Raw genomic sequence first — 13,052 nt, forward strand, 5'->3', positions numbered from 1 at the left:
GCCTGTGATGCCTTGTCAGAAGGGATCACAATCCCGCTGGAGAGCAGCAGTGCTGATGCCCAGGGCTGAGCGTGCGCTTCCCTGTCACAGCCGCAGCGAATGTTGGTCCCATTGTATCTCCAAAGCGGTATCTGGGTCTCTCTCCCCGCAAGCAGAGACATTATGGCATGTTAGCACCATGGCATTATGTTAGCACCATGCCAGCGTGGTCCCGCTGGGGAATTCAGCCCATGCTGATGGTGAAACCTCCTGGGGGGGTTGTTTTGCTGCCCAGTACAACTGCTCTGCCCTCCCCTTGCCACCCACCTCCCACCCCACGGCCCAGGAGGGCGGCACCCGCCCCCCGCCATGCTCAGCCAGACAAAGCTGAGCCGAGCTCCAGGAGCCGCAGGGATGATCACGCTATTTCTGGTGTCCAGAAACAGGTGTAATCCTCAGTCACAGAGTGAAAACTCTCTTTGGAGCGAAGGTAGAGTGCACAAATCTTCCAAAACAAAGCCTCCAGAGATAGAATCATAGAATCGTTTAGGTTGGAAAAGATGATATCCTTACAAGCAGGAGAAAGCCACATCTCAGCCCCATGTCCCATGCTACAGAGGACCACACACCGTGCCCCATTGTGCTGGGGACGGTGCTGGGGTCAGGGTGCTGCTGCCGGCTACAGCCCAGGGAGGGACCCTGCTGCTGCTGCAGCTGAAGCAAAAACGTGACACCAGTGACCAACGCAGCTGCAGAAATAGAGCGGCACGGCATGCCACCAGCTCTGCCGCCGCGGCCCTGGACGTGGCAGGGCTCAGGCTGTCACCTGCTGCCAGGGCAGGCGGCAGGGGGAAGAGAGGGGCCGGGTGTTTAGGGAGCCCCCAGCGTGCAGCTGGGACCACCCTGGAGATGATGATGAGGACAGAAACCCAAGTTGGCGGCATCAGGGATGTCTGGGGATTGCAATGCCTGGCAAAACACCCAGACAATTTTTTGGGGGAGGACCTGAACACCACCAACCCCCAAATCGGACCCGAGGTGGAGTGTGCAGAGAAATACCCGTGCCCTGCATCCTCTCCTCCCTCGCCCCGCAGACCAGGGGCTGGCTGCCCTCTAAAACCAGCTGAGCAGGGCCTTATGGCCATTCCTGAAAGTGGGGGGATTAACCACCGGGCAGATTCCTGGCTGGGCTTCCCGTAAGCTCCACGATGGGCTGGTCCTGCTTTCCCCAATCCCGAGGAGAACTCAGCGGCTTCAAGGAGAAGCGTCCCCAAGTCATGCTCCCTTTTCCCAACTGGGCTTGGACTTCTCTGGGATCTTTCCTGGTGCCAAAAAAATCACCCACAGACCAGTGAGGGCTCCCCTGGGACCAGCAGCTCTCGGGGGCTCGCCTGCCCAAGATGGGGGATGGATGGATGCCTGCAGCTGGAGAAGTGCTGAGCATGGAGGGCATCCTTAGCTCCCCATGATGGTCAGCGTGTCCCCAGAGACCACCAGACATGGGGCAGAGGGAAAGAAGAAGTGGTCTGCACCCATGCCACCTCCTCCTGCCCCTCTCCTCTCCCTCGGTTTTGCCTTAAATACCAGCATCTTAATTTAAAATCCTTAAAAATGCCTTAAAAGACTAGCTTTAATTAGTAAAAAAAAGATTAAAAAATTGTGATTATTGAGCTGATGTAGGACAGCACCAGGAACACGGCATGTTTTCCTAAGCCATCCCACCACCACAGGCTGAGGGCAGGGAGACAGGCAGCCTGCCCTGAAAAGTAACGGCTTTGCTTAGTTCTAAATATTTTTTCCCCCTACCCAATGTGAACTGCAATTAAAACTGTTTTTCTCGTTGCCATGGAAATGGTTTGAGTTTAAAGGATGCTGTGGCAGGAGGAGGTGGAGCAGCAAGGGGACAACGTGGGGACAAACGCCTGCGGGCAGGACGGGGATGGGGCTGGGTCGCTGGTGGGAAGCAATCGAGGACTGATTTATTGTTTGACGGGATCCGAATGCTTACACCGCTGTAAATCCTAAGCAATGCCTCTGGGTTTTTTACCACTGCAACTGAGACTGGAATTTGATCTGCCATTTACTCCTTGCCAGCACCTTGGTGTGGACGGTGTTACGCTACAGATACCAGTTAGGGTTCACAGAATTGCCAGTTCTCCCTTTTGCCACGAGTATCAGGATTTTTTCCTATCCTTCCCAAATCCCTAGCTTCAGAAGGGAAAAAAAAAATACCACAAGGCTTTCCTTTTGCTTTGTAAATTAAAAGCAAAAATTGATTTCTTCCTCTGCAAGGTTCCAGGAGGAGCCTGGAGACGTGATAAAGGGGTATCCAGAAAGGATCTGGCAACCTGAAGGTAAGTAAGTAGATATTGAGATAATAGGACAATGGGTCAATCTGTTGTCTATAAGATAATGGATAAATAACCTGAAGACACACTGTGAGTGTATTCACAGCTGTGAGAGCAGCCCCGCAGCGGGGCTAGGAGCAGGGCAGGGTACCAGGCGTGCCGGGATCCGGCAGCATCGGCACATTTCTGGACCCAGCTGCAGCTGTCAGACTGGCAGGCGAAACCCCACGCCGGTGAGCTCCTTCCCCACAAGATGCCCACGGCGACGGGAAAGCATTCCCTGGAGATTTTTAGGCATGCCACAGGGCGGATATATTTGGGATGAAGGCGCCTGGCTCAGCTGGAGTGACACCCGCAGCTGCAGCACTGCTCAGCACAGCGAGCATCCTCCCGTCCTGCTCACTGCTGCCCAATGCACCAACACTGTGCCAAAACTGCCGTGCCAAGCCGTACCCCAGCCACAGCCCACTGGCGAGCTAAAACCATGCAGGAAAAGTATCTACAAGTCATCAGCTCCTGCTGATGCATTTGTGGGTGAGCGGCCGGCAGCCTGACCCCTCTAGCAGCTCCGGCTCTCCCTGCAGCACTCTGCCTCCCCAAAATAGCTGCCCCAAGGGAGACCACAGCTAATCCCCTGGCTCAGTCGCTGCGCCGATGAACCTGGACCTGGAATCAAAATAGCCAAATTGATCTTCAGGATAATTGGTAACGCACAGCTGAGCTCCCGGTCAAAGCAGCTCGGCCATCACTGTGAAGCAGAGGAGACCATGATACAGCTCCAACTTTAAATAACAGGGTGGCTGCAAGCCCTGGAAAACAGCACCGGGGTGCTTCGTCTAAATTGCTCTCAGGCCAGGGATCCACGGGGCAAGACCACGGAGGGGCTGAGGCCAGCTTGCAGCACGTGAGCAGGCAGGTGGGCAGCTGACCCAGCAGGCACCAGCACGCGCAGCTCCAGCAGGAGCATCCGAGGCCACCCCGGATCACTTGGCCTTTGGGGAGGAAGAGAGGGAAGGAAACCAGACGACCCAAGGGAAAACACCTCTCAGAGCAGTCCTCCTCCCTTCCCAGGAGACAGCATTCAGGGCCAACTTCTGGAACTTTTTATTAAAACCACCCGGCATCCCATTCCTGAAGCGTGTAACGGCTCACACAAGTTCCCCGGTACATGATTTTGCATATCAAAAACCATCAACTTTCCCCAAATAAGCACAGCTGAGAAAGCCAGCAGAGCTCAGCAGTGTTGGACAAACCACAGCGAGTTGGTGCTTGTTCACATGGTCCAAGCCCAACCTCAGCAAACACTCCTGGCCCAAAGAGACTCCTCTGTTACATCTGAACTCATCAGTACCAGCAATGCAGGAGCTCAGTTAATACTTCTGAGGGTAAGAAGAGAGGATAATCTGCAGCCTCTAAATAGGACCATTAAACCACAATTACAAACTCTGCTGAGACAACTCATTTATCCAGATGTTCCCATCATGTCATTCTCAATTGAGCAGTAAATGATGGGCCTAACTGGCATTTCTCTGCTAAATGCTGTATGCAAGAAATCACAGGTCCAAAACCGATGCTGCTGATGATACAGGACCTGTCAGAGGCAAAAACTTCAAATATTTCTCATTCTCGTTTTGGACAGGTTTCAAGCATCAAATTCCTCGGTTTGGGGGAAGATATGGAAAGGAGACAAGGCTCTAGGGAGGTGGTTTATTTCCATTTCTTCGTCTCACACCTGGTGGAAGTCAAGTCCTTTCCTCTAAAGCCAGAGGGGCGACCTGCCAGCCTATGCCACCCCCTGCCCACTCCTGCTGGGACGTCTCCTAACAGTACTTTTTCTGCTAAAAGGGGATGATGAATCCTATGCACACCCAGGGAGCAGGGGTGTTGAGCAAGGTGGCCACCCAAAACCCATATCCTTGCAGAGCAGCTTATTTACAGCAGAGGCTGAGCTATTGCTACGTGATTCTTCCAGCGTCCTGAGGGCACAGAAGGATCAGAGGAATGTCATCTCTTAAATAACCCAAGCCTTGTGTTTGCACGGAGCAAATGGACTCACGCAATCAAATTAAACACTGCAAGTTTATCAACATTTCCTCCAAGTGCCTCAAGGATAACAAGTTTAGCAGCAGCTGTTTAGAAGAAAATCAGAATGTTGGAGATAAAGAACAAGCTCTTTATACACCTCCGCTTCCTGTGCAATGGCTTCGCTAAAGGCCTGGAGGAGGAGATGGATTGCATCTCATCAGGCTTGCAGATAGCACCGAGCCAGGACCAAAAGCAAAGCCCTGCCCCTGGGACACACTCAGCCCCTGCACGGGGACAGCCCGGGTTGGGGACAGCTCTGCTGGGATGGCTGCAGGGGTGGGAGTGCACCCCCAGCACAGCCGGGAGACCCAGGGAGGTGGTTATCCCCTTCTCCTGCCACTCACCACATCTGGACCACAGCTGGATGCTGCCTCCAAAGGTGTTGACAGAGGGGGACAGGTCCCGCAGAGACCCCTATGGTGGCCAGGGTCTGGAGCAATGGCAGCAGCCCTGGATATTTGTGAGGACCAGATGAGGTTTCTCAGAACCACAAAACCTCCCATAGTCTTTCCACTCTCTTTTCTTCCCCTCCATTTTGTCACCAATAAAGGGGAAGGAAAACCAAAGCTGTCCTTTTCAAAAGCGCGCTCACTCTCTCTATGTTTACACACACACATATAGAGATTTTAATGCAGCACAGAAGAAAGGGGCATGAAGCAGGAAATCAACCAAAATCTTGCAAAAACTCTAATTTTTTGTGCAAAACACTCATGGCATATGGCAACATCTGCTCGCCATTTCCAACTGACCTCAATCCCCGCCCTGTGTCACAAGAGCTCATTTTTGTCCGCCACTTTGTTTTCCTGGAGAAAGGCCACGGCACAACAACGCTGTACAACGTAGAAAGCCAGCTCAGAGTGGAAAACAGGTTTTTATTTTCTCTTTTCAGGCCCTCACGCCAATACACAGACACCCCTGACCAGACTTTGCAACTTTAATCAAAACCATCTCACCAGGAGAATGATTTACACCATGGCAGTACCAAAAAACTCAGCTCTGTTGATTATAAATAGGGAAGAGCTAATCCAAAGAGAGCATTGTTTAGGTGGTTTGCAATAAAAAAAAAAACCAAAAGAAATGCCCAAAAAGAAAAAAAAACCCTACAGAGAAGCATGTTCCCCATATGCAACATCCCTGCTCTCCCTGAGGCTGCTGCATTAAGTAGGGTTCCCTTATCAGCCTCATTATCCCCCCGAAGGATGTCGCCGAGCGCTCCACCAGCAAAGCGGACTGCATCTCCAGTTCTCCTAAGTCATAAATCACCGCTAATTCCCTGACACTGATTACAAACAGGAGGCTTAGCAGAAAACTGCCATGCCGTACCATGCCAGCCTCTCCCTCTAGTTGCTAAGAAAAATCAACACGCAACTTTTGGAAGTAGCGGGCGAGCCAGCAGGTCCAGTGGGACAGCCTGGGATTTTCTCATAGGGTCTGAGAGCATCTCAGTGGATTGTGGGTTTTTCAAGCTGAGTTAGGGCATTTTGGACTGTCTGGAGAACCTGAGTGCTAAGAAAAAAGAAAAATGTCATGGAAAATATGTCCATCAAGCAGCAAGTCGCCAGAAGAGGTAATGGAGCCATGACGGGGATCCCAATCTACTGCCTTATTAACACACTGAATCCCAGCATGTAGCAGACAGTGAGAAAAGTGGTCTTCTCCTGTTCAAGCTCTGCCACCGGGGTGTGTGGTTTCTTCATACACACATAACTGTATGGAGCAAGACCACCATCCTGATTTCCAAACACCGCTTAGGTTGGGCTCCTTGAAAGCCCATTTAATCACAGAATGGTGAGGTTGGAGAGGACCTCTGGACGTCCACCTCATCTTGTCCAAATGCCGCTGCTCAAGCAGGGCTGCCTAGAGCTGGTTGCTCATGACTGTGTCCAGATGGCTTTTGAATATCTCCAAGGATGGAGACTCCACAACCTCCCTGGGAGACCGGTGATAGCGCTCGGTCACCCTCGCGGTGAAAAAGTGTTTCCTGATGTTCAGAGGGAACCTCCTGTGTTTCAGTTTGTGCCCATTGCCTCTGGTCCTGTCACTGGGCACCACTAAGAAGAGCCTGGCTCCATCCTCTTTGCACCCTCCCTGCAGATATTTATATCCCTGAATAAGATCCCCCAAGCCTTCTCTTCTCCAGGCTGAACAGCCGCAGCTCTCTCAGCCTTTTCTCATAGGAGAGATGCTCCAGACCCCTCAGCATCTTCACAGCCCTTCGCTGGACTCTCTCCAGTATGTCCTTGTTTCTCTCACACTGGTGAGCCCAGAACTGGACCCAGCACTCCAGGGGTGGCCTCACCAGTGCTGAGTAGAGGGGATCACCTCCCTTGATCCGCTGGAAACACTCCTCCCAGTGCAGCCCCAGACACCATTCTTTGCTGCCAGGGCACGTTGCTGGCTCACAGTCAGCCTGGTGTCCACCAGGACCCCTAGGGCTTTTTCTGAAAAGCTGCTTTCCAGCTGGATGGTCCCCAGCGCGTTCTGGTGCCTGGGGTTGCTCCTCCCCAAGTGCAGGACTTTGCACTTCCCTTTGTTGAACTGCATGATGTTCCTTTCAGCCCATTTCTCCAGCCTGTCGAGGTCCCTCTGGATGCCAGCACGATCCTCTGGTGTGTCACCCACTCCCCTCAGTCTGGTGTCATCTGCAAACTCCGCCCCATCACCCTGACCATTAATGAAGAGGTTAAGCAGGACTGGACCAGCATTGACCCCTAGGGTACAGCGCTAGTTGCTGGCCTCCAACTAGTCTTTGTCCAATGATCACCACCCTCTGGGCCTGGCCGTTCAGCCAGTTTTTGACCCACCTCACTGTCTGCTCACCCAGCCCACCCTTCATCAGCTTGTCTGTGACAATCTTAGGGGAGATGGTGTCAAAAGCCTCACTGAAGTCCAGGCAGACAACATCCGCTGCTCTCCCCTCCAAGCCCACCTTGTGGCCCCTCCACAAGCAACTGGGATGGGGAAGCCCCTTCAGCTGGACCCAGCAGGGATGGAGCCAGGGCAGCACCAGCACTTGCAAAGTGGAATGAAATGGCACATTTGTTCCCCCCATGAGATGAAACCTACCACTGACCTCCTTACACCCCAGAATCAAAGATGGGTGCAGGCAGTCCCAGGACGCCGGGAAGGGAAGGGCGAGCAGAGGGACCTCACTTACCCCACAGTCTCGTCCCAGTCACACCAGAGCCGCTGCCCGATGCCCTCCATGCTGAGCTGGAACTGCTTCAGGCAGTAGTGCCGGATCATCCAGCCGTAGTCTGCCTCCTGGCACGCCGTCGCTGCGATGAAGTGATGGGCTGGAAGACAAGCAAAGGGCAAGCGGGGTTAGGCTCTGCCGGGGCGGGTCATGGCCGACAGCCCCTTGCCCCCCGCCATGTGGTCCCCTCGCAGCTTTTCAAGCAGAGGGCATCTGCCAAAGCAAAGCTGGGCATCAAAGCAACCCCACTCTCGGCCAGCTTCTTCAAAGCCTCATTCTCAGGGTTTTATTTCCCTCTTCACATCCCTCTGACCCTGCAGCATCATCCTCCGTTACCCTCCCAAGTGCCTGACGCTACATAAATCAATTATTCAAAATATGCCAGGTAAGTCATAAATAAGTAAGGACTCAGATTTATTCTCTGCTGATCACTTGACACGTCTTTGGATTTTAAATTCCCAGTTTTTCTGTTTACAAAAAGAGTAAGGGTGTGGGGGAAGTTGGGGAATAACCCCACAGCTCCCAGCCAGATCCTTGCTGCTGCTGAACAAAGGACCCCTTATTATTATCTGCACGGGGCCACGCTTGGAAACCAATATCCATCTCTGATGGAGCGCAGGGACAAGTGTGGTGAAATTAATCTCTGGCTGCACAGCACTGATTTAATTCCCTCTGAGTACACGTCCCTGCTACACGGTGCCTTCTGGTTTGGGACCAGAGAAGGAAGAGATGCTGCCTACTTCCCTACAAATTTGTGCACAATTAGTGCAATGTTGCTAGCAAGTGGAAAGGGGAAAGGACAGTAATGCTAGAAAGGGAAGAGGGATCAGGCTCAAAGGAAAAAAAAACGAACGTTTCGAGGAATGATTTACAGAGCCTGGCTATAAATAATATCTTTCCCTTGCTACCAAAGTGCCAGCTAGTGCCTTTGCAGCTCCTGGAGTACACTGCAGGCAGGCATCGCATACCAGCTCTATTTTTTGCTACACGTGAATAATTCTGTGCAAAAGAGTGAGGCTTTGCTTTTTTTTATTTTATTTTTTTTCTTGTTTTTTAACAAAACAGAATTTAGCTACTTATTTAGCAGTCTGCATATGAAAGCCATGGGATATCACTAGTGGCTCCTGCCTGGGGGATGCCCTCCTTGAGCAGTCCCTCTGCAGCCCCCAAATCCTCGGAGCGCTTAGGCAACAGCATCCTATGGCAACGGGTGAGAATTCAGGACCCGCTGGGGGATCGGGTGGTGAGGGGCCCCCCCGACCCTTGGGCAAGGTTTCTGGATGGCTGCAAGGCTTCCACGCTGACCCCACCATGGCAGCCACTTCAGTCCGGCTCGAGATAAGACAACGAGTTATGAAGCCAAGGGAAGGGCGTTAAGGAGCTTTAAGCCCTCACCATTGCAATAATAAAACTGAGTTTATTGTAATCTAAAGCTCCCCCCAATTGATACTGCTAAGAGGCTCACCCTACAGCACCTGCGCAACACAACCTCAGCCAGAGACAAGCCCTGCTCTGAAATGGGAAGGTTTGGGATGCTGAAGCAAAGTGCTAAGCAAGAAGGAGGAGAAGGAGGAGGAGGAGGAGAAGGAAGAAGAGGAGGAGTAGGAGGGAAGGTGCAATAATTTTACATGAGAGCTGGACTGCACATCTCAGTCTGGGCTGGCTTAAGGATGATTGATGGCTGGGAGGCTTTTCTCCCCTTCCCATCCCTTCAAATCTGGATGAATCAAGTGAACAAGTGACACGGCTGAGCAAGCACCAGCATCCAAGGGAGATTCAGGTGCCACCCCTCGGGGGTCACCCCTTGGTGAGGACCAGGCACTGGAGTGCAAAGGACAAGCACCCTGCAAACATTCTGCCCATCACACGGCTGGACAAACAGCTTGCAGAGAAAATGCTGCCGGTGAATGCGTCGAGTGTGGAGCAGGAGAGAGCTGCATAAGGGGCGAAAGGAGAGCAGGGCAGGTGAACAGATTAAAAAGCAGCCGGATGAGCAGCTGAGGGGATCGAGGACCCAAAGGAGGAAATGGAGCCAGGCAGAAATGAATGAGACAGGCAAAGAGCAGAGAAAAGTTGAGGAAGACAAAGCCGCTTTAAGAAATTCAATGGTGATACAGCACAAGAAGAAAGAGAAGTTAACTGCATATGGCCAGGCTGCCCTTCGCCTGGCTTCGCTCCTCCCCACTCCCAGTTAGCATGGATGAGCCTAGAGACAAGTCGTCCCTTGCACCACAAAACCAACTATCCTTAGAGATGCCCAAACATTTCCTGACGACCACAGAGCTGCTCCTGCAGAACAGACCTAGAGGAAAACACCTTAGCAGGCAGCTCCACCTTGGGTGGAGAGACGAGAAACACTAAATAAACCACGGGGATGAAGCAACTGAGAACTGCAAACTGGCTGCAATGCCTGCTTGAGTAGCTGCAAGCCACATATATCTGGTAGTCAGCGTGAAAATGAGCCCTCTATTAAAAGAAAAAAACAACCCAAACCAAATGAAAACAAAAACCCAGGGAGCTTTAAGCACTTGCCAGTCAAAGCAGCTCCAAAGACACCACTGGGTTGGCCGTGGCCGTGGGCTGAGTACAGGCGTGGGCAGCCAGGAGAGCGCCAGCCCAAGAGATTCGTCATTCCTGAGAGCACGACTCGTATGCCTGCACTTTGTTCCTGCCTCTTGCCTCAGCTCTGACAGTCCTTCGCAGGCATGGCACCACCTTTCTTTCGCCCTCCAGCACCTCTTCACAATGTTCTCCAGGAGCTCTGCCTTCCCCACGAGGCCTTGCCTTCTGCAGCGGTGAACATTGCAGACGCCGACAGCCAAGGCTTGGCTTGGTAACGCCAAGGAGCGGTGCAGAGACTGCGCTCCTAGAAGACGTCTCTCCCGCTGCATCTCCCATACTTACACGTGGAGATGCAAATCCCGCAAATCCTTTTCCCTGGGGGACTGGGGAAACCAGACCCAGCCAGTAACTGAGACATTTCACGAGGACATTTGATTTTTAACATCATGAAGGGTTCTTTTGTTTCCGACATTAGAGGCAAAGAGCGGCCAAGAGGAGAATGCTCAACAGAGCCCGTTGTGTAAATGCTGTGAGGACAGAGCTGGTCACAGTGAGGCCAAAAAGCTCTTTTGTTTTCAGCTGGCCAGGGAGAATTGGCTTTAGCTTTAAATGCACATTTTAAGATCAAAGCGAGGAGAAGCTCCTGCCATGTTTCCACACAGTCCCCACCTAAAACCACAGATATCTTCCTGCTGCTTCCCAGATTTCCCCCAAACCCACGTTTATCAACACGTCAGGCTGGGACAGGCTCAGAGTTTGTAACAACAGGGGGAAAAAAAGCAGGGAGGGATTTTTCTATCTCCTCGCTCTCATTCCAGAAGGTTTTCCTTCCCCCCTCGGCCCTGCTGACAGAGGCGGTGTAAGTCAGCTGCAGTGAGCTGTAAATAACTGAGCTCCAGAGCGGTCACGTCTCTGTACTTAGCAGCATCCATTTGTGAAGGCTATAAGGAGCTGCTGAATAAATGAACTCCAAAACCTGACTATACTGAGGATGAGCTGCCTCCAAGAGCTCCCGTCCTGCGTGCCCTCGAGGCTCCTGTTCCCTTAGGAAAAAGGGCATTGGGAGCTGCAGGAATGCAGTGGTCCCCTGGGACATCCCACCAGAGCCATGCGGTACCTCCAAAGCCCCTCTTGGTCTTCAGGTGCTGCCTAGACACAGAGCGGGGGTTATCTCCGTCTTCCCATGTCTCCCCAGCCTGTGCATCCATATCGGTGATACCACTGCAAGCCACCCAAAATTCATCCTTGCAGCACATGTGCACGCTGCCTTCTGCGTGCAAAGACATCTTCTGCTGGATGGCGGCACCATCCGACGTTGTGTTTATCTCAGCGCGAGGACCTGCGTGACTGTTGATGAACGCCCTTCCCTGCCGAGAGGAGCACTGATTGCCTGCTAAAAGACGCAACTTTAAGGATCCTTAATTTGCCTCCTCACAGGGAACATCCGGAGAGCGGCCATGAGGAAGTGATTGGAGGGAAGGCTTTTTCAGGCATCCCAGATCCTCTTGATTGCCCTGGAATTGATGTTGTGAAGAGTCCCAGCAAACATCTGCTAGGGTTCAGCTTACTGAGGGTTAGCTGCAAACAACCCAAGTTGCTCATGTATTTCAGCAGAAAAACAGTGTTGGCCCTGAATTGCTACAAAAATTTGGGGAAAATAACTGGACTTTCTTCCATTGCACTTCTTATAGCTGGAGTCTGGGTCAAGAGCTCTGGGCTCACAGCTCCGGAAAACAACTTGGTGGATACCACCTCCTCCTTCTCCTCCTGCCACCGCTGCAGAGCCCACACACTTGCCACAATAATGGTTCACCAGCAGAAAGCCCCGAGCTTTCTCTGCAATAAAAATTTTGCATTTCATATCACTGTCCCCTCTGCATAATTCTTTGGTCTCTGGCCATTTTCTCCTCAGTTTTCTGGGACTTCTTGGGCTCGTCTTGCTGAGACATGCAGCCAACCCGAGGGGAGGACTGCAGACCCTGAGAACAGATGAGCATTTCAGGCTGGCATGGCACAGGAGGTCAAAGCAATGCCAGCGCTGACAGACCCGGTTCCCAGGCATCACAACAGCACCTGTCAGCATTTTTTGCAAGCCTCGCCGCTCCGGCCCTCTGCCATTCAACCTCTGGATGCTGCCCACGACACGTGTGTGCTGGCAATATATGGAGAGTTTGGGGCAGCAAGTCCCAAGTGAGGCAGCCTCATTTTTGGGGAGATCCCACCAAGGTGGACTCACATGTTGTGTCCTTCTGGGCTTGCTGGGTTTCTCCAGATGCAGCTGGAGCAGCCCCAAGCCATCAGCCATGTGGCTTCTGCAGATGAAGGCTCCTCACCCAGCACCTGGACTGTGCCCTCTGTCTGCAGCCTCATCCAAGAAAGAAGCCCTTGATGGAGGCTCTTGTATAGGATGGGAACTGTAGACACCCTAATTTGTGAAACTTTTCAGTGGCACCCACTGGGTGCTGTCGGAGGTGCTGCCAGACTCACGCCTCATGGCTGTAGCTCACTGCTGTTCAGCAAACGGGGGAGCTTGACTCCCTCCAGCACACGACACACCTTGATGGTGCTGGATGAAGGATGAAACTATTTGACTACGTGTGCAGAGCAGTCACCAGACCATCCTGGCTACAGCTGGACCGGCATGTTTTTTTTGGTGGAAACCATTCAGGGCTTCATAGCAAAGAGCAGAAAATAGCCAGTTACTCATCTAAAACTTTAGAGGTCTCATTAAACCCCAAAAGATCACACATAATTGCAAAGTGACACTCACAGCAGGGCTAGCAACGAACAAGCCACACATAGCTAAACCTGACCACCAGCAAAGCTCTGGGCTCAAAGAACAAACATCCCAATATCTTCTCCTGGGCTTCTCCTAAATGCTG

General features: G+C 52.3%; 1 protein-coding gene across 1 annotated transcript in view; it reads right to left on the reverse strand.

The window, feature by feature from the left end:
• Positions 1-13,052, reverse strand: part of LOC104030713 (RNA-binding protein 44) — a 43,831-nt gene that overhangs the window by 2,412 nt on the left and 28,367 nt on the right. Inside the window, exon 15 of the mRNA XM_075711186.1 lies at positions 7,570-7,708. Within this exon, the coding sequence (XP_075567301.1) occupies positions 7,570-7,708 (139 nt within the window). The remainder of the gene's footprint in view (positions 1-7,569; positions 7,709-13,052) is intronic.

This window comes from Pelecanus crispus, chromosome 5 (assembly GCF_030463565.1).
Source record: "Pelecanus crispus isolate bPelCri1 chromosome 5, bPelCri1.pri, whole genome shotgun sequence".
In the NCBI taxonomy this organism is placed as follows: Eukaryota; Metazoa; Chordata; class Aves; order Pelecaniformes; family Pelecanidae; genus Pelecanus; species Pelecanus crispus.